This window comes from Salvelinus alpinus, chromosome 26 (genome assembly GCF_045679555.1).
Source record: "Salvelinus alpinus chromosome 26, SLU_Salpinus.1, whole genome shotgun sequence".
Taxonomy (NCBI): Eukaryota; Metazoa; Chordata; class Actinopteri; order Salmoniformes; family Salmonidae; genus Salvelinus; species Salvelinus alpinus.
The window spans coordinates 8215713-8237547 of NC_092111.1; the positions used below are offsets into that span (position 1 = coordinate 8215713).

The 21835-nt window shown below is 42.8% G+C and overlaps 1 protein-coding gene across 4 annotated transcripts; it reads right to left on the bottom strand.

Annotated features, from left to right (window-relative positions):
* Positions 1-5006: 5006 nt before the first annotated feature.
* Positions 5007-13095, bottom strand: LOC139554561 (C-type lectin domain family 4 member E-like). 4 transcript variants are annotated; one of them, XM_071367453.1, is made up of 9 exons: positions 12942-13095; positions 11128-11214; positions 7993-8115; positions 7575-7646; positions 7350-7424; positions 6790-6852; positions 6283-6446; positions 6032-6165; positions 5010-5932 (listed from the first exon to the last, which is right to left on the bottom strand). In XM_071367453.1, exons 1-9 carry the CDS (start codon positions 13009-13011, stop codon positions 5764-5766), a joined length of 957 nt encoding a protein of 318 aa, XP_071223554.1. In that variant the 5' UTR covers positions 13012-13095; the 3' UTR covers positions 5010-5763. The 4 variants fall into 4 exon arrangements, with proteins under 4 accessions (XP_071223556.1, XP_071223555.1, XP_071223554.1 ...); XM_071367455.1 differs by lacking the exon at positions 7993-8115 and having other exon boundaries at positions 5007-5932; positions 12942-13066; XM_071367454.1 differs by lacking the exon at positions 11128-11214 and having other exon boundaries at positions 5007-5932; positions 12942-13048.
* Positions 13096-21835: the final 8740 nt, after the last annotated feature.

Genomic DNA, 21835 nt, shown 5'->3' on the forward strand with positions numbered 1-21835 from the left:
TGGGGGACCAATGTTCTCTTGTGAATATTCTTCTCCCCCGCACATATGGTTAAGATGTTTGATGTCTGCAGAGAGAACTTCCTCATTTGCGCTGACCTATGTGCTGCTCTATCTGTTGTTGTTCATGTTAGTAAAATGTGAATATCTTAATTTCCCTGTTTTCCAACTAATTATTAAATATATGATAAATGAATTATCACCATTATGTCATCACTTTGTAAATCAATCCGACTGTCCATCAACTCCTGGCTGAACCCTATGTCACAGCCAATTACAATGCACATGCTTGGAATCCTTACACGATAGCAGGAGAGAGTGGCTTCGTCCCTGTAGCACTTTCAGAGGTCGATTTATAGACAGTAATCTAAAATAATGAATTGAAAAAAAAAACACTTTCTGTTTGTCATAGAGGGGCAAGAGACATATGAGATGAAAGAGAGAGCTCTGTGAGACGTTTACAGCAATGGGGTCCGCTCCGGCGCTCGATGTCACCGGTTTACTAACCATCGGTCCTGGCAACCCATCTTTACGCACACCTGGCAACCACCATTATGCACACCTGGACCATATCACTACCCTGATTACTCCCCCATTATTTAGCCCTTAGTTGTCATCTCATCAATCCTTAGGTGTTATTGGTTTTCTATCAAGGCTCAGTACGCTTTCCATGTTTGTTCTTTTGTATCTGTTCCGTATTAAACTCACCTTCTGCACCTGCTTCCTGACTCCCGGCGTATACGTTACAGAATAACACCTCACAATATGGAAGCAGCAGAAGATTCAACCCTCTTCCAGACGGTTAACGAACAAGGTCATCTACTCCATCAACACCACGACCAGCTGGCGAAACTGGTATGGCCATGGAGGAGGTCCTCCACGTCCTCCACTGCCTCAACACCACCAGCAAGGCTGACCATACCCCGATCAGAGGGCCTCCTACCACAGGTCGTCACAGTGAGCTAGTCCCCCAGCCTACCCAGCTGCCCGCCCAGGTCAGCGATACCTAACTGTCCCTTCCGGAGAAATATGACGGCACTTCATCGAAATGCCGTGGCTTCCTACTCCAGGGCTTCCTCTATTTCGCCTATCAGACGGGAGACCCACCACCGAGAGGTCCAAGGGTGCCACGGTCATTGTCCTGCTGACCGTACGGCCGTTGGAGTGGGCTATGGCCGTCTGGGAGAGAGCAGGAGCTGGGTTCCTATGAGAGGTTTATGGCGCTTCAGCGGTGTCCGGTGCGCCCTAACCTGGGGTCCACTAGAGCAGAGGGACGGTCCCCTGTAAACACAACCATTGGGATCCGGCACAATTAATAAAGCCGCATACAAACTTGTTTTGCTTTCTTGAGTAAGGCAGCTCCAAAATGCAGGTGTTTCAGCCTTTTCGCTTTCTGTAGTGGTGGAGTAGCTAGCAGAAAATATGGAGTGTAGGTAGGGGTTGGTAATGTTCTCTAGTTGGCTCAGTGTTCTGTTACTCATGGGGACACTACGTCAATGAAAAATCTACAGGGAGAGCTTGAAAATTCAAGCCCCTTGGGTGCTGCCATAGAGTTACATTAGAAGTGCCCATCCAAGAAGGCTCAAGGTCATTGGCCACAGATAAAATGACGTGAAATCATGTTATATCTACAGTAGGTTTGATTGGACTGATCATGTCAACATCATATTTTCAAAATATTAGCTAGCAAGCTAGCAGTCATCATCATGAATCAAGTTGTCAATCTACTGGCAAATCCTTTTCTTCCTTGTCATATGAAGATAAATTATAAATATAACGTATCGGTTCTCATCGGCCATTGCACAAGTTGGAAATCACAAATTCAACAATGAGTGAAGGAATCAGTGGCTAACAGCAATCACTAGCCTGCTATTCAGTGTGTGTCATACAAGTCTGCGTGTAAGGGTCTGTTTTCCAAGCTTAAAGAGATAAACATTCAACATTGGCCATGCTGTCAATCCAGCATGACTTCTGCCACAATCAAAACAACAGGAAACTAGGAACTGGAAAATCTCAGACTTCAGCGAGTTCAAGAGAACTGGGGAAAAAACTAGCTCCGACTGGGATATAAAGTTTTTTTAACCACTTTTTTTCTCCCCAATTTCATGGTATTCAATTGGTAGTAGTTACAGTCTTGTCTCATCGCTGCAACTTCCGTACGGACTCAGGAGAGGCAAAGGTCGAGAGCCATGCATCCTCTGAAACACAACCTAGCCGCACTGCTTCTTGACACCATGCACACCATACACCTGGCGACCTGGTCAGCATGCACTGCACCCGGCCTGCCACAGGAGTCACTAATGCGCAATGAGACAAGGATATCCCTGCCAGCCAAACCCTCCCTAACTCAGCTGGGCCAATTGTGCGTCGCCCCATGAACCTCCAGTTGCGGCCGACTGCGACAGAGCCTGGGCTCGAACGCAGAATCTCTGGTGGCACAGCTGCGATGCAGTGCCTTAGACCACTGCGCCACCCGGGAGGCTGGGAAACTTTAAACGGTCATCCAACTCGGAATTGCAAGACGGGATCTCGGCCTCTTTCTAGAGCTCCGACCTGAAGATCACTGACGTCATGTTTTTTCACAGTTGCATTGAAAGCACCATAAATACAGAGAATGGCAGACTTTGACAAAGTTTGATGACAAAATTTGCCCACGAAGGACCGCCGCCCAACCTTCCTGTTTATGTGAGAATACTGTAGCACAACAAGGTGAGTCCAAATATTAACTGTATGTTGTGTAGTAAGCTGTTAGTAGCACATGTGCCTCACCCTAATAATTTGGTCCATAACTTAGCCTAGTGTTCTGACTTGGTGGTGCACATGTAGCCTATAGACTGTCTTGGAAAGGAGAATACTGTAAGAACGGCCCATGCTCTGAATTCTGTTGCTGTACATTTCAGAAAGGCTGAACAAATAGTTCCAGTGCATTCAGAACGTATTCAGACACCTTGAATTTTTCCACATTTTGTTACCTTACAGCCTTTTTCTAAAATGGAGTAAATCGTTTTTTTCTTCATCATTCTGCACACAATACCCCATAACGACAAAGCAAAAAACTTTTTTCAAATTTATGGGAAAGAAACGGTACTTTGTTGAAGTACCTTTGGCATCGATTACAGCCTCGAGTCTTCTTGGGTGTGACGCTACAAGCTTGGCACACCTGTATTTGGGGAGTTTCTCCCATTCTTCTCTGCAGATCCTCTCAAGCTCTGTCAGGTGGGATGGGGAGCGTTGCTGCACAGCTATTTTAAGGTCTCTCCGGAGATGTTCGATTGGGTTCAAGTCCAGGCTCTGGCTGGGCCACTCAACGACATTCAGAGACTTGTCCCGAAGACACTCCTGTGTTGTCTTGGCTGTGTGTTTGGGATCGTTGTCCTGTTGAACTTTCGCTCCAGTCTGAGGTTCTGACGGCTCTGGAGCAGGTTTTCATCAAGGATCTCTCTGCACTTTGTTCCATTCATCTTTTCCTCGATCCTGACTAGTCTCCCAGTCCCTGCCGCTGAAAAACTTCCCCACAGCATGATGCTGCCACCACCATGCTTCACCGTAGGGATGGTGCCAGGTTTCGTCCAGACGTGACCCTTGGCATTCAGGCCAAGTTTCTCATGGTCTGAGAGTCTTTAGGTGCCTTTTGGCAAACTCCAAGCGGGCTGTCACGTGCCTTTTACTGAGGAGTGGCTTCCGTTTGGCCACTCTACCATAAAGGCCTGATTGGTGGAGTGCTGCAGAGTTGGTTGTCCTTCTGGAAGGTTCTCCCATCTCCACAGAGGAACTCTGGAGCTGTGTCAGAGTGATCATCGAGTTCTTGGTCACCTCCCTGACCAAGGCCCTTCTCCCCTGATTGCTCACTTTGGCCGGGTGGCCAGCTCTAGGAAGAGTCTTAATGGTTCCAAACTTCTTCCATTTAAGAATGATGGAGGCCACTGTTCTTGGGGAACCAATGCTGCAGACGTTTTTTGGAACCCTTCCCCAGATCTGTGCCTCGACACAATCCTGTCTCGGAGCTCTACGGACAATTCCTTCGACCTCATGGCTTGGTTTTTGCTCTCATATACACTGTCAACTGTGGGAACTTATATAGACAGTGGTGTGCCTTTACAAATCATGTCCAATCAATTGAATTTACCACGGGTTGATTCCAATCAAGTTGTAGAAACATCTCAAGGATGATCAATGGAAACAGGATGCACCTGAGCTCAATTTCGAGTCTCATAGCAAAGGGTCTTTCTGGGTTTTTTCAAAATTTTGAAAACCTGTTTTCGCTTTGTAGTTATGGGGTACTGTGTGTAGATTGATGCGATTTAAAACAAAAATGTAATCCCTTTTAGAATATGACTGTAATGAAACAAAATGTGGAAAAAGGAAATGGGTCTGAATACTTTCCGAATGGACTTCGTCTGTCCTAGCTCGCTCATTAATGTCTTAATCGAATTTTCAGATTGTTTCTTATTCGCTCGTCGTCCCCTTATGCCATAGTTTGTACATCTCAATTGTCAGTAGAAACCACATTTGTTTAAGCAAGTCAGCCATATCAGCTATGTTTTTTTGAAAGGCAGTAAATGAGGCTGAATGAACTGCTCCCTTATTAGCCAGGTGTAGCAGTGATAAGGTGTTGGGACTGCTTTATATAGGCCCTAACAGTTTATTTGTCACCGTTATAGTGCAATTTGTGTATTGTTTAGTGTTGTGTTGTGTAGTGGCTTTGCTGGCATGCATCTAAAAAAAAAAATGTGTGGAGTTTGTCACATCAAGAATTACATGCTAAAATCACCAATGACCATGTATGGGGCTCCATTTCACCATCTTGGTAATCTAATAATGAATAGTGATCTCTCAGACTACTGCAAAGCAGCATGTACATGTGGTGGGTATGGAGACACTAATTCATCCCTTTAATACACTAACTTTAAAGCTTTGTGTCAAACCTCAAATGACAATTCTTTATTTTCAACCTTTTGAATATTCATGATACACCACTAGAGAAGTGTACAGTAGGCATTCTGGCATCTCTACTTTTTCTACCCCCTGAACTACTGTAGGTAAGACGACAAGTCTTCTTAATAAATAAACTGATAAAAAAACTATTTTTACTTTTGACACTTTATTAATTCAATGGTTTCCTGATGTTTGGATATACACACACACAATATTTTTTTCTCAAATGACTAGCCTAGAGACAGCACTGATAAGCATAAATATACATGTACAAAACACACTGAGGATGATGTACAGGTGTAGGATTTTATTTTATCACTCTTTTGTTGCTGAGAATTTTTCTGCACCGCAAAATGCAGATGGGCTTCATGATTTACATAAATTAATTGAAAACCCACACTAACACACGGTTAATTAACAGTATTGCACTTTTCATGTAGCTTAAATTTGGCCAGCTAATAGCTTAACCACCAATCAAGCAACATTTGATTTGATTTATGGACTAAAGTTCATATCCTATTGCAACAACAATACTGGCCAAATTAAGATCCAACACCTGTAGCCTACTGAGAAGTGAAGAGGCGTGAACTGAATATATCTGACATGTTTTTCATGAGACTCCATGTCGGATTTGGTTTGTTTTATACCATAGCATAATAATCATAAAAAATGTATGTACAAAAAAAGAAAGATATGTGAATATCAGTAGTAATCTCCTGTAAACCAGTCACAATACAGTTTCTCCTCCTTTTTATCAATGCCAGCAAAAAATACTTTGCTGTTGTTCAGAGACATATTTAAGGAACTGTTGAGTTTCTTAAAGATACTGTTTCACAAGGGCGATTTTGTCTCACATATTCTTCTTTGAGTCTTATTACAGTTGAAATCCAACCACCCGGTATTACCACCCGGTTCCCCCATTCTAGCACAGTCTTCACCCTCGGGATATTCTCCTTTTTCTCCTTTCCAGTTATCAGGCTCCTTGTCACCAAGCCAGAATCTATGGATTGAAGGATGATAATACATAAGAGGTATGATCATAATACGTTTTCGTCTAGGGTGATTGTATTGTGATATTGATTTAAACATGCATTCAAACCTTGTGCTTGAATTGAGAGATGAATTGTCCACCCATAACCACTCATTCTCGTTTGTACTGTCCGTCAGCCCAATCCAGAACTTGACTTCAGGCTCCGTAGTTATTTCTCTACCAATTTTCTGATCTAAGAATTTCTTCACCAGAAACATTGTTTGAAGAATTATGTCAAGATTTATTGTAATTTCTATGTCAGTAGAGGAAAGGAAAAATGTGCATCAAAACAACTGAGAGAATCAGTAATAGATTCATACCTGCTCCTCTCGGCTCCCTATGATGACAAGGTGTCCCGCCCTGGTGATACAATCATCCCGACTCTGAACCCAGGTCAGTTTATCAGGGGAGAAGTAATAGCACTTCCCCCCATAATACTCCCAGTCTTCAGCACAGTTTCTAGGTTTAGGACAGTCTTTATTCCCTGTGGAGAGAACAGATATAACCCAATGCCATTGTGAGTACACTACACTGATCTCTATGCCTACCTATAGTCAAATGCCTTTTGTTTTCATGTTACTGATAGTGTACAATCCATGTGGATATGAGACATACTGTATGATTATTTAACAACTATTCAAGTATGCTATATTGTTGCATCAATGAATAAGGAGGGACTAAAACAAAAATCGACTGCCTCTGAAGTTGACAACTTGATTTGAAGTAGTTTTGAGTTTAACTCAGGATTGCTATCTGAAACGGGTTTTTATCTTAATACAACCTACTACATCTATGAGTAGACACATTCCCTCATAGTATAATCTCACCTGTGTTTGTAGGGCAAGAGGGTGGAGTGTTCTGCTTTCTCAATTTTTCCTTTTGTTGCCGACCTGTTGTGAATTAAAGATAATTATGCTTTTCGCAGGTTGAAGTTTATTGCCATGAATCCTGCCCTGAAGGCAGAACTGAGCGACTCCCGCTAGATGGGCCTCACAAAGATTATGAAAACAAAAATGAGCTGTTTGGTCTTCATTTAAGGTTTGGGCTAGCAGTGTGGTTAAGATTAGGGTTAAGGTTAGGGTTAAGGTTAGGTTGAAAATCAGATTTTATGACTTTGTGGCTGTGCCAGCTGGTGACCACGCTGCAGAGCTGCCTCCAGGGCAAGAGTCATAACAATAAATGCCAACCTGCATCATTTTCACAGCGTGACATTGGAATCCATACTTTTTGGAATTATCCAACCCTGAGAGTGTTTTAACAATAACAAAAGCTGCACATTTTTCTAATATTATTTCATAAGGATGAAAATGTCACTGGATTCAATGGAAAGGCTGTATTACTGGCAGACAATACAATTTAATTGGAGGGTCATATCTGTGTCACTCACCTGCACGTTCCTTCTCATGAAGATCTTTGTTCTTGTCTTGCAGTTCTTGAAGCTCTCTGTTTTTGATCATTAAAGCTAGTTGCCAAAAGATAACAACTCTGACTCAAGTTCCCTACATCCAGCTACATATAAACAACAGTTATATTAGAAAACCGATGTGAACATTTTCTTTGTGTGAACTAAACTCACCTGATGTAAAAAAAAATAAAAATAAAAAATCCAAACCTGTAAGATTTTGATCGTAAGCCGCTTGCAGAATTTGGAGCTCTGTGTTTTTGGTTGGCAGGTTGCTGATATCTGATTGCAAAAAGACATACATTTAAATTGTAGGAATCTGACCCCAACATTCTTCTGCATGATAATGTAATATTAGTTGATTGTGAAAAGTATTACAAATAGCTATTCATTTTATTCACCAACATTTTTATATTGTATCAGTTACATTGTTACAGAAATTAGACAATGACCTGGCATGAAACATTTATCCATTTGAAGCAGTACTGTGGGGATTTTCCAGCTCTTGCGCTAAAAATGTGTCTACATATTTCTCTACATTCATAGCTCTGAACAAGAGCCTCTATGAATCTGTCTCCGATATAGAGTCTGCTTTAGACTAGCCACCTCCACTATCTAGGTCACTCACACAGGAACACAAGTCCAATGACAGCACCCATCAGAAGAAAACAGAGAGTCACCAGGACCACTTTGACAGGGTCACATCCACCTGGTTTGACCTTTGACCCCTCCTGAGAATCAGGGTCACCAGCTGAGGAGACAGAGAGAGAATGAATTGAACTGACAACCTATAACACTCGCTACTTCATTTTATTGTATGTTAGACATAAAGAAAACGTACAGAGGGTGTTTCTCAAAATGCATACTGTGCTCAGAGCACACAAATTGGCGCACGGGAGGGTCAGAGTATGATTCCAAATGATAGTATGCAAAACGGAGCATGGAGGGCACTTCTCAAATGCGTACTCCGTTTGTACATACTTTGAAGCATGCATCGATGCAAACTTCAACAGAAAGTATGCAACGAAATATGACGCAACCACGTAAAAAAGGACGCAACATTTCTTGAAATCTATGGTGGCCATTATTTTAACTGAAGCGACAGAAAATATATTCCGGCTAAATCATTCTGAGTCGACAAATAATCCTTAGTGGGCGGAGAGGTGGTCGGGGTGTGTCACGCCCTGACCTTAGAGAGCCGTTTTATTTCTCTATTTAGTTAGGTCAGGGTGTGATGTGGGGTGGGCATTCTATGTGTTGTATTTCTTTGTGTTTGGCCGAGTGTGGTTCCCAATCAGAGGCAGCTGTCTATCGTTGTCTCTGATTGGGAATCATACTTAGCTAGCCTTTTTTCCCACCTATGTTGTGGGATCTTGTTTTTTGTTAGCTCTGTGAAGCATGCAGAACGTGACGTTTGTTATTCTTTTTGTTGTTTTTGTTTGGTGTTCTGAGTACTTAAAGAATCATGAACACTTACCACGCTGCACCTTGGTCTACTTCTTCAGACGACTGTTACAGGGTGTTAGGCGAAGGCCACGGTGGGGAAGATGGCGGAAAAGGAAATAAGGAAGAAAGTGCTGCATATTATGAATAAGCATGGAGTGGGGGATTACACAGGCCTTCTGAAAGATCTGGTGAAGGAGAAGATGATGGAAGATAAAAAGGAGAGACATGGAAGATTTTTAGTGAATTTGGAATGGAGGATCACACAGACCTTTTGGAAGAGCTTGAGGAGGAAATGGGACAGGAGAAGAGTGAGGATGAATTAAATGTGGTGGCAGGTACAGTGATGACTGCTGCGTAGAAGTTGAGTGAAGTAGTGAGGTGAGGAAGGTGGGCGTCAAGTGTAAAAACAGGGATACGTGCTCCAGTAGTTCAGAGATGGAACTTGTTGAGTGTGAGGAGATTGCCGAGTTCAGGCTTCGTCCCAAGGCTGATAAGGATGATTTTGGCCCAGTGGGGGTGAGAGTTGTAGAGAGAATTTATTCATTTTATTTAAAAAACTAGGAAAGTCAGTTAAGAACTCATTCTTATTTACAATGACAGCCTACACCGTGCGCCACCCTATGGGACTCCCGATCACAGCTGATTGTGATACAGCCCAGAATCGAACCAGGGTCTGTAGTGACACCTCTAGCACTGTGATGCAGTGCCTTAGACCGCTTCCCCACTGGGGAGCCTTGTTATTTGGTTGATCTATATGTGGTGTCAGGTTGGGTGGAGGGGAGGTTGGGGACTGTTGAGTTGGTGAAAGTAACTCAGAATGGACTCGTGATGATTTATCATGTCTCCTCCCCCCAGAGGGAGAGGGCGCTCCGGATTACGAGATTAGGGACAAGAATTGTGCCGTGCTTTGTTCTCTGGAGCAAGGAGCCGTCGAAAGGAATGATAACGAGAGTGGCATTAAGTGTTGAGGAGGAGCAGTTGAAATGGAAGATTCCCAGTGTCTGTGACACCCGCCACTTGATGAGACGTAGATACGGTGAGCAAACGGAGAAGACATTGTCTGTCATGCTGAGTTTTGATGCAGAGTCGTTACCAGATAAGGTCAATGTAGGAAGTGTCAGTTATCACGTGAGAGTTTGTTACGAAAATATTACTGTGTTTTAGCTGTCATGTTTATGGGCATATTGCAGCAGTGTGTAGGAGGGACATGCCCAGATGTGAGAAGTGTGCAGGAGGGCATGAGACGAAGGAATGTGTGGTATCGGTGGAGAAAGTTGTGTTAGTTGTGAGGGTGATCATGGGGATGGAGATCGGAGGTGTCCGGTGAGAGAAAGGCAGATTGAGGTTGCCAGGGTTAGAATAGAACAGAAAGTGTTGTATGCCTAAGCAGTGAAGAGAGTGGTAGAGGAAGATGGGTACAGGGTGGGAGCATTCCTGTGAGTAGGTGGAGATCAAGAGTGATGGGAAGAATAGTTGTTTCAGTACGGTGGGCTTTTTAGCAATTATTGCCATGGTTGTTAATTGTACCGCAGAAATGAATTGAAAGTAACAGAAAATAGCTGTAGTGGCAGCGGCAGCGGCAGATAAGTACTTGGGATTGCTCACCTGCTCTTTCTATGACATAGACTGACCAGGTGAATCCAGGTGAAAGCTATGACCCAGTATTGCTGTCACAATCAGTGTAGATGATGGGGAGGAGACAGGTTAAAGAAGGATTTTTAAGCCTTGAGACAATTGTGACATGGATTGTGTATGCCATTCAGCGGGTGAATGGGCAAGACAAAATATTTAAGTGCCTTTGAACGGGGTATGGTCGTAGGTGCCAGGCGCACCGGTTTGAGTGTGTCAAGAACTGCAACACTGCTGGGTTTTTCAAGCTCAACAGTTTCTTGTGTGTATCGAGAATGGCCCACCACCCAAAGGACATCCAGCCAACTTGACACTACATTGGAGTCAACATGGGCCAGCATCCCTGTGGAAAGTTTTCAACACCTTGAAGAGTCCATGTACCGACAAATTGGGGCAGTTCTGATGGTAAAAGGGGGGTGCACCTCAATATTAGGAAGGTGTTCCTAATGTTTTGGACACTCAGTGTATGACTCGTAGGAGCAAGGAACATGGTTTTTGACGAAAATGCTAAAAAAGAATCTGTTCTGCATCTTGTAAATGTTTTTTCCACCCATATGTAGGAAACTTCCTCATTGTTTTGCCTAGCTTGCACTTTGCACTGACTTCATCTGACCAACACAATCCTGCACATATTCACCCACGCACGCACCTACACACACACACACACACACACACACACATACTGTACCATTAGTGTCGGTAGATGGCTGGTTGCGTCCGGCTTTGGGAATTGAGATTTCAGAGTACGTGGCATCATTCGCTGTGGATGCTGTTGCTGGAATGCAACAATGAAAGTGTGAGCACAAGACAAAACTCCTCTCATCACATTGGCTGTTCCTGAACCAGCATTTTTAACACTATAGGTAAACCTATAGATTTTAAACTGGTTTGTCCACTATATATGTATTTTGAGAACTACAAAAATAAAATGTTGCGTTTGTGAAGTATAAACATCTAAATGACATGTATGATGCATGATAACCATACATAATGACTACTAGTTAATGCTAATTGATTTCAACATGGAGTAGGAAAGACAGCAAGGGAGAGGTGGAAATCAAAGAGCTCATGGACAAGGGGCTTGTTAGAGAGGTGGGCTTGGGCCCCGTCAAAGAGGTGGACATCAGAGAGAGGGAGGCAATCGGCAGGGAACTGTTGTGTCTAATGAAATCAGGGCCAGCGTCGTTGAACATGTGTTGAACAGAGGCCTTACCATGGCAGAGCTGACAGATTAGTTCACCCCAATCTGAAACTGTCAATTTGATCGTGAGAAAATTTCACCAAGAAAACCCGGTAAGTCTGGAGGATATGCACTATGCTTTACATCTCCATGTACGCAGCTATTTCTGAGGATGGTGTGGTAGGATGTAGGCCATTACCTGGATCCTACAACGCTGCACATCTCATTATGTTTCTCAATGAAATTGAGCAGGCCTGTCAAGGTGAAGGGGTAACTATGTCACTGAGTGTGACAATGTCAGGTTCCACCCTGCAGAGGTGGTTCAGGCAGGGTTTTGGGCCCATCCCCAATTCGTGACCCTATACTCTTCTTTCCTCAACCCTATTGAGGAATCTTTTTCAGCATGGAGGTGGAAGCTGTACGATCGCCATCCCCATGAGCGAGCCAACCTACTTCTAGCCATGAATGAGGCATTCGACGACATCAATGCAGACCAATGTCAAGCTTGGATTAGCCATGTCAAAAGGTTTTTCCTGCGGTGCATGAATAATGAGGACATTCACTGTGACGTGGATGAGAATTTATGGCCAAATGCTCCAGACAGGCTTCATGCTAACTAATGCGTGCTAAACCTTATTAACTGTAATCTACTGTAATTTACAGTACTGTAGCATTTTACTTTCAGCACTTCTAAGGGCGATTTGAAACACACATCTTGCATTGTTTTCTATTGGATTAACTGGTAGTTAAAACAACTAAATAGAAAATATGTTATTATGTTACGGTATTTTAAACCAATGTTCTCATTACATTTTACAATAAACATATTTTGAATCAGTGGTTGTGTGGTGAGAGATGTTTACAATCCAAATGAACGCACAATGACAGGTTGAGTGAAAGACTGGCTGAGTTACAAGTGTGACCAGTTTAGAGTATTGTACTAAGAGTTGTGAAAATGTACCAGATACTTGTGAAAATTTGACCAAAGCGACAAAGTAAAACTGTAATGTAAAATTATCAGCACAGATCACTGATAATGCATGAAGCGTGCACGAAGTGTTGCATGTAAACCAGCAAACAAATATGTTTCCTGCAAACCCTTTGAATTGTAATCTCTAAATCTCTGTGATGTGAGTCATTTTTGTCCTAGCGAACATGTTTTGAAATAGGGTGTCAATATGTGTTGTCAAATAAAGTAATTTCCCTCAATTGCCCTAGAGTATAGATATGTATTGGCAGATAGAGGAAGCTTTTTGTTGAACACTCTACACATCCTGAGCATACAGCATGTCTATAAAAATAGATTTTAGTTTAGAACATACCACCATCTTTTCCTTCAGTCCTTTGGTGCTTTTTGAACTTCACATCAGCGTAGACTATTCCTTCAGACATACTGATCTAAACACTCATACCAGACACTTATTACATCAACCCAAATAGACACTTATTTTATATGATGGGGACTGAGGGAGGGACTATGTGTTGAAAAAAAAAACAGTTGCTCAATGACAGGACTTCTCTTTTCTCTCTTTGCAGCATTAATTTAACTAAAATCAGTTATTACTACAAGTACTAATTAATAAGTGGTAGGCATATTTATATTGTGAAGACCTTAACCCAACACGTAGCGACCTTGTATTCCACACTGGAAATCACCAAGCTGCTGAAAGACGTTATTGTTGTAAACCTACCATAACAGCAAGTGACACACACACACACACACACACACACACAGACGCACACACACACAGCTGATAGAGCTTTCCTGCCTGACACTGAATTGTCTCTAGAACTTTTCTCATCTATTTTTATATCTCTGGTAGACAATCACACTCCCTTTAAACGCCTTAGAGTTCAATATAGAACAAATCCTTGGTTCCCTATAGAACTTTCAGATCTCATTATGATGAGAAATCAGGCCTGGAATAAGGCTCGAAAAACTGACTCGGTAACTGATTGGCAGTGTGTTTCAGGCTATTGTGGAATGCTGTAGATGTACTTCCTCAATGAAGAAAGCTAACTCAAGCTACTTTCTAAGTTCTATCTCAGAGTCTGCTGGTGATCCGTCAACATGTTGGAAAATAGTTAATGCACTGAAGCGTGGCCTAAGCAAGTTGTGTCTGACTCTTTAAATCAGCATTTTATGATGCTTTTAATCAGCATTTTATCTTGGCAAGTTTTTATTTGAAAGACATTGTGGTTTATTTGACCCAGGTCATTGAGTCGACTGCTCTTTCCTCTCTCAGCCTTTACTTGGCTGGATGGAAGATCAGCCAACTTCTAGGGATTTTTTTATATTTTTCATTTCAACAACATTTTACTTGTGATGTGCTAGATGCCTTGCTTCAGAAAAAATCAACTGGGGCTCATTTGCTGGATCCTTTCTTGCTGCAGCTGAGTCATTGACACATTTTTTTATCTGACGATTATCTCGGGTGCTATCCCCAGGGTTTGGAAGGCAGCTCATGTGCTCCTTCTCCACAAAGGTGGTGACCCCCCCGACCGAAATAATTATCGCCCTATCTTGAAATTGTCTTGCTTAGTAAAAATGGTAAAATCATTAATCAATTGTCACCTTAGATTCTTCCTAGCTACGAGTGTCACGCCCTGACTTTAGTTATATTTGGTTTCTTTATTATTTGGTTAGGTCAGGGTGTGACAAGGGTGGTTTGTTTAGTTTTTGTATTGTCTAGGGGTAATTAGGTTGATGGTGGCCTGGATGGGTTCCCAATCATGGGGAGCCTATTTAGGTTGCCATTTTCCAAGTTGGTTTTGTGGGTAGTTGTCCTTGTTAGTTGCCTGGATGCACTAAGTTGGCGTCACGTGTCGGTTTGATATTTATTGTGTTTGTTGGAGACATCGGTAAATAAGTATGTACGCTCAAAACGCTGTGCCTTGGTCCACTCCTTTAAACGGCCGTGATAACGAGATGTATTCTAATTGTTCACCAGTCTGGTTTCAAGGCGGGTCATAGCACCATCTCTGCTGCAACTTTGGTGTTAAATGATGTGGTAAAGGGTATGGACAGGAGGAAGCACTGTGCTGCCCTCTTTATTGACTTATTGAAGGCTTTTGGTACTGTTGACCACTCTTTATTGATTCAAAGATTGTCTGCAATCAGTATGGATCAGGCATTATGTAATTGGTTCGAAGATTACAAAAACAACTTTGCTGACATGGCCGAATGACATCTGTAATCACTGGCATTCTTTTCAATACATGTTTTTTTTCTGATGGTGTTAAGTCAGGTTTCCTAGATATTACGAAAGGTGTCCCACAGGGATTGATTTTAGGTCTTGTACTTTTTCTGGTTAATTTAAACAATGTTGGTCTATCTGCAAAGAAATGTAACATATACCAGTATACAGATGACAGTGTATGCTGTTGACCAGGCTCTTTTGGCGCTTCAATCTACCTTCATTGCTTTGCAGAACCCTTTGTTGAACTGAAATTGGTACTTAATGCAGGTAAAACCAAGTCTATGTTATTCTCCAAATCACGTAAAAATGTATCTGATGATTTATGCATATGTACATTTGATGATGCCCTCGTTGATAGTGTCCCCGTTTATAAATATCTGGATTGACGAATAGCTGTCTTTCAAAAAGCTTGTTGATGACATAAGAAATTAAGATTTAATATGGGCTTCTTTAATAGGAATAGGTCATGGCTTTCATTAAATAGCAGTCAGTCAACATTCATACCAGTTATAGACTATGGCAATATTGTCTATATGAATGCAGCTGCCATTGTATTTATTTATTTATCATTCTGTATCAGAATGCAAATAGTCTGGGTAGCCATTTGATTAGATGTTCAGGAGTCTTATGGCTTGGTGGTAGAAGCTGTTTAGAAGCCTCTTAGACCTAGACTCTGCGCTCCTGTACCACTTGCCGTGTGGTAGCAGAGAGAACAGTCTATCACTAGGGTGGCTGGTGTCTTGGACAATTTTTAGGGCCGTCCTCTGACACCGCCTGGTATAGAGGTCCTGGATGGCAGGAAGCTTGGCCCTGGTGATGTACTGGGCCGTACGCACTACCCTCTGTAGTGCCTTGCGTTCGGAGTCCGAGCAGTTGACATACCAGGCAGTGATGCAACCCGTCAGGATGCTCTTGATGGTGCAGTTGTAAAACTTTTTTAGCATCTGGGGACCCATGCCAAATCTTTTCAATTTCCTGAGGGGGAATAGGTTGTCGTGCCCTCTTCATGACTGTCTTGGTGTGCTTAGACCATGATAATTCTTTCGTGATGTGGACACAGAGGAACCTGAAGCTCTCAACCTGCTCCACTACAGCCCTGTTGATGTGAATGGGGGCCTGTGCTCGGCCCTCCTTTTCCTGTAGTCCACAATAATCTCCATTGTCTTGATCACGTTGAGGGAGAGGTTGTTGTCCTGGCACCACACAGTCAGGTCTCTGACCTCCTCCCTGTAGGCTGTCTCATCGTTGTCGGTGATCAGGCCTACCACTGTTGTGTCATTGGCAAACTTAATAATGGTGTTGGAGTCGTGCCTGGCCATGCAGTCATGAGTGAACAGGGAGTACAGAAGGGGACTGAGCACGCACCCCTGAGGGGCTGCCGTGTTGAAGATCAGAGTGGCGAATGTGTTGTTACCTACCCTTACCACCTGGAGGCGGACCTTCAGGAAGTCCAGGATCCAGTTCCAGAGATAGGTGTTTAGTCCCAGGGTCCTTAGCTTAGTGATGAGCTTTGAGGGCACTATGGCGTTGAACGCTGAGCTGTAGTCAATAAATAGCATTCTCACATAGGTGTTCCTTTTGTCCAGGTGTGAAAGGGCAGTGTGGACTGCAATAGAGATTGCATCATCTGTGGATCTGTTGGGGCGGTATGCACATTGGGGTGGGTCTAGGGTTTCTGGGATAATGGTGTTGATGTGAGCCATCATCAGCCTTTCAAAGCATTTCATGGCTACAGATGTGAGTGCTAAGGGTCGGTAGTCATTTATGCAGGTTACCTCAGTGTTTTTGGGCACAGGGACTATGGTGGTCTGCTTGAAACATGTTGGTATTACAGACTCGGTCAGGGAGAGATTGAAAATGCCAGTTGGTCAGCGCATGCTCAGAGTACACATCCTGGTAATCCGTCTGGCCCTGCGGCCTTGTGAATGTTGACCTGTTTAAAAGTCTTACTCACATCGGCTGCGGAGAGTGTGATCACACAGTCGCCCAGAATAGCTGATGCTCTCATGCATGTTTCAGTGTTATTTGCCTCGACGCGAGCACAGAAGTTATTTGGCTCAGCTCATTAGATATCATGCACCAGCTGTTGTTTACAAATATGCCTAGGCCCCCCCCCCCATGTCTTACCACAGGCTGCTGTTCTATCCTGCACATTTGTGGCCTGCTGGAGGTCATTTTGCAGGGCTCTGGCAGTGCTCCTCCTTGCACAAAGGCGGAGGTAGCGGTCCTGCTGCTGGGTTGTTGCCCTCCTACGGCCTCCTCCACGTCTCCTGATGTACTGGCCTGTCTCCTGGTAGCGCCTCCATGCTCTGGACACTACGCTGACAGACACAGCAAACCTTCTTGCCACAGCTCGCATTGATGTGCCATCCTGGATGAGCTGCACTACCTGAGCCACTTGTGTGGGGTGTAGACTCCGTCTCATGCTACCACTAGAGTGAAAGCACCGCCAGCATTCAAAAGTGACCAAAACATCAGCCAGGAAGCATTGGAACTGAGAAGTGGTCTGTGGTCACCACCTGCAGAATCACTCCTTTATTGGGGGTGTCTTGCTAATTGCCTATAATTTCCACCTTTTGTCTATTCCATTTGCACAACAGCATGTGAAATTTATTGTCAATCAGTGTTGCTTCCTAAGTGGACAGTTTTATTTCACAGAAGTGTGATTGACTTGGAGTTACATTGTGTTGTTTAAGTGTTCCCTTTATTTTTTTGAGCAGTGTATATTATTGAGTTAATAAAGCCACATACAAACTTTTTTTGCTTTCTTGAGTAAGGCATCTCCAAAATGCAGGTGTTTCAGCCTAGCTCAATGCTTTCTGTAGTGGTGGAGTAGCTAGCAGAAAATATGGAGTGTAGGTAGGGGTTAGTAATGTTCTCTAGTTGGCTCAGTGTTCTGTCACTCATGGGGACACTACGTCAACGCAAAATCTACGGGGAGAGCTTAAATTCAAGCCCCTTGGGTGCTGCCATAGAGTTACATTAGAAGTGCCCATCCAAGAAGGCTCAAGGTCATTGGCCACAGATAAAATGATGTGAAATCATGTTATATCTACAGTAGGTTTGATTGGACTGATCATGTCAACATCATATTTTCAAAATATTAGCTAGCAAGCTAGCAGTCATCATCATGAATCAAGTTGTCAATCTACTGGCAAATCCTTTTCTTCCTTGTCATATGAAGAGAAATAATGAAGAGAAATTATAAATATAACGTATCGGTTCTCATCAGCCATCGCACAAGTTGGAAATCAAAAATTCAACAATGAGTGGTTTTGAAGGAATCAGTGGCTAACAGCAATCACTAGCCTGCTATTCAGTGTGTGTCGTTCAAGTCTGCGTGTAAGGGTCTGTTTTCCAAGCTTAAAGGGATAAACATTCAACATTGGACACGCTGTCAATCCAGCATGACTTCTGCCACAATCAAAACAACAGGAAACTAGGAACTGGAAAATCTCAGACTTCAGCGAGTTCAAGAGAACTGGGAAAAAAACTAGCTCCGACTGGGAAATTACGTTTTTTTACCCCTTTTTTCTCCCCAATTTCGTGGTATTCAATTGGTAGTAGTTACAGTCTTGTCTCATCACTGCAACTTCCGTACGGACTCAGGAGAGGCAAAGGTCGAGAGCCATGCATCCTCCGAAACACAACCTAGCCGCACTGCTTCTTGACACCATGCACACCATACACCTGGCGACCTGGTCAGCATGCACTGCACCCGGCCTGCCACAGGAGTCACTAATGCGCAATGAGACAAGGATATCCCTGCCAGCCAAACCCTCCCTAACTCAGCTGGGCCAATTGTGCGTCGCCCCATGAACCTCCAGTTGCGGCCGACTGCGACAGAGCCTGGGCTCGAACGCAGAATCTCTGGTGGCACAGCTGCGATGCAGTGCCTTAGACCACTGCGCCACCCGGGAGGCTGGGAAATTTTAAACGGTCATCCAACTCGGAATTGCAAGACGGGATCTCGGCCTTTTTCTAGAGCTCCGACCTGAAGATCACTGACGTCATGTTTTTTCACAGTTGCATTGAAAGCACCATAAATACAGAGAATGGCAGACTTTGACAAAGTTTGATGACAAAATTTGCCCACGAAGGACCGCCGCCCAACCTTCCTGTTTGTGAGAATACTGTAGCACAACAAGGTGAGTCCAAAAATGTACTGTTTGCTGCTGCATAAATGATGTAATATGCCAGGGAGATATGTATATTGTAGCTAAGAAAGTAATATTAACTGTATGTTGTGTAGTAAGCTGTTAGTAGCACATGTGCCTCACCCTAATAATTTGGTCCATAACCTCTTATGGCTGAAGGGGCAGTATTGAGTAGCTTTGATAAAAGGTGCCCATATCAAACGGCCTGCTCCACAGTCATAGTTGCTAATATTTGCATATTATTATTAGTATTGGATAGAAAACACTCTAAAGTTTCTAAAACTGTTTGAATTATGTCTGTGAGATTGACAGAACTCATATTGGCAGGCAAAATCCTGAGTTGAAATCAAAACAGGAAGTCAGAAATCTGAGCTTGTATGTATTCACCAGAGTCCCTAATGAAATCCCCTTGAGATATGAATGATTGTTCACTGCCTAGGGGTTCCACTAGATGTCAACCATCAATAGAAATTATAATGAGACTTCTATGATGTTGTTGGAGAGAATGATAGCAGAATCAGTCATGTGTCCATCAAGCAGCCATTTTCTGATCATGCTTTTTCCTCATGGTACTCACTTGCGTTCCATTGCTCACAAAGACAAGAAAGAATACTCCGGTTGGAACTTTATTGAAGCTATATGTTAAAAACATCCTAATGATTGATTCTGTACTTAGTTTGAAATGTTTCTTCGACCGGTAATATCACTTTTTGAAGTTTTTGTCCGATATAACGCTGACCAGAATTAGCGTTTGGATATGTAAATCAGACGCGCTAACAAAAGAAGGTATTTGGACATAAATAACGGATTTTTTCGAACAAAACAAACATTTACCTGGGTTTCCTGGTGTGCTTTCTGATGTAGATCATCAAAGGTAAGGGAATATTTATCATATATTTTCTTGTTTATGTTGATGCCATCTTTGCGGCTGTGGTGTTTTACTTTTTTAAAAACTTTTGAGCACCGTCTCAGATTATGGGGTTCTTTTTCCGTAAAGTTTTTTTTGTAATCTGACACAGCGGTTGCATTAAGGAGAGTTATATCTATAATTCCATGTGTATAACTTGTATTATCATCTATATTTATGAGTATTTCTGTTGAAACGATGTGGCTATGCAAAGTCACTTGATGTTTTTGCCACTAGTGAATCTAGTCGCCTCAATGTAAACTCAGATTTTTTTATATAAATATGAATTTAATCAAACAACATGCATGTATTGTGTAACATGAAGTCCTATGAGTGTCATCTGATGAATAATCAAAGGTTAGTGATTAATTTTATCTCTATTCTGGTTTTTGTGAAGCTATCTTTAGCTGGAAAAAATGGCTGTGATTATTGTGGTTTTCTGGTGACCTAACAGTCGTTTGTAGTGCTTTCGCTGAAAAGCCTATTTGAAATCGGACACTTTGGTGGGATTAACAACAAGATTAACTTTAAAATGATATAAGACACATGAATGTCTGAGGAATTTTAATTATGAGATTTCTGTTTTTTGAATCTGGCGCCCTGCACTTCGACTGGCTGTTGTCATATCGATCCCGTTAACTTCCCCACAGCATGATGCTGCCACCACCACGCTTCACCGTAGGGATGGTGCCAGGTTTCCTCCAGACTTGACCCTTGGCATTCAGGCCAAGTTTCTCATGGTCTGAGAGTCTTTAGGTGCCTTTTGGCAAACTCCAAGCGGGATGTCATGTGCCTTTGACTGAGGAGTGGCTTCCGTTTGGCCACTCTACCATATAGGCCTGATTGGTGGAGTGCTGCAGAGTTGGTTGTCCTTCTGGAAGGTTCTCCCATCTCCACAGGAACTCTGGCGCTGTGTCAGAGTGATCATCGAGTTCTTGGTCACCTCCCTGACCAAGGCCCTTCTCCCCTGATTGCTCACTTTGGCCGGGTGGCCAGCTCTCGGAAGAGTCTTAATGGTTCCAAACTTCTTCCATTTAAGAGTGATGGAGGCCACTGTTCTTGGGGAACCAATGCTGCAGACGTTTTTTGGAACCCTTCCCCAGATCTGTGCCTCGACACAATCCTGTCTTGGAGCTCTACGGACAATTCCTTCGACCTCATGGCTTTTGCTCTCATATACACTGTCAACTGTTGGACCTTATATAGACAGGTGTGTGCCTTTACAAATCATGTCCAATCAATTGAATTTACCACAGGTTGATTCCAATCAAGTTGTAGAAACATCTCAAGGATGATCAATGGAAACAGGATGCACCTGAGCTCAATTTGTAGTCTCATAGCAAAGGGTCTTTCTGGGTTTTTTCAAAATTTTGAAAGCCTGTTTTCGCTTTGTAGTTATGGGGTACTGTGTGTAGATTGATGCGATTAAAAAAAAAAAATTAATCCATTTTAGAATACGACTGTAATGAAACAAAATGTGGAAAAAGGAAATGGGTCTGAATACTTTCCGAATGGACTTCGTCTGTCCTAGCTCGCTCATTAATGTCTTAATCGAATTTTCAGATTGTTTCTTATTCACTCGTCGTCCCCTTATGCAATAGTTTGTACATCTCAATTGTCAGTAGAAACCACATTTGTTTAAGCAAGTCAGCCATATCAGCTATGTTTTTTTGAAAGGCAGTAAATGAGGCTGAATGAACTGTTTCGCTGCCATACAAGGCTTCCTTATTAGCCAGGTGTAGCAGTGATAAGGTGTTGGGACTGCTGTTGGGACAGCTTTATGTAGGCCCTAACAGTTTATTTGTCACAGTTATAGTGCAATTTGTGTATTGTGTTGTGTTGTGTAGTGGCTTTGCTGGCATGCATCTAAAAAAAAAAAATGGTGGAGTTTGTCCCATCAAGATTTACATGCTAAAATCGCTACTGACCATGTATGAGGCTCCATTTCACCA

Coding starts and splice junctions, on each gene's coding strand:
- LOC139554561 (XM_071367453.1), bottom strand. CDS start 13,011: ATGTCTGAAGGAATAGTCTACGCTGATGTGAAGTTCAAAAAGCACCAA. Junction 11,215..12,941: donor GACTGAAGGAAAAGATGGTG/GTATGTTCTAAA, acceptor GTTGCATTCCAG/CAACAGCATCCACAGCGAAT. Junction 7,425..7,574: donor TTACGATCAAAATCTTACAG/GTTTGGATTTTT, acceptor TTTGGCAACTAG/CTTTAATGATCAAAAACAGA.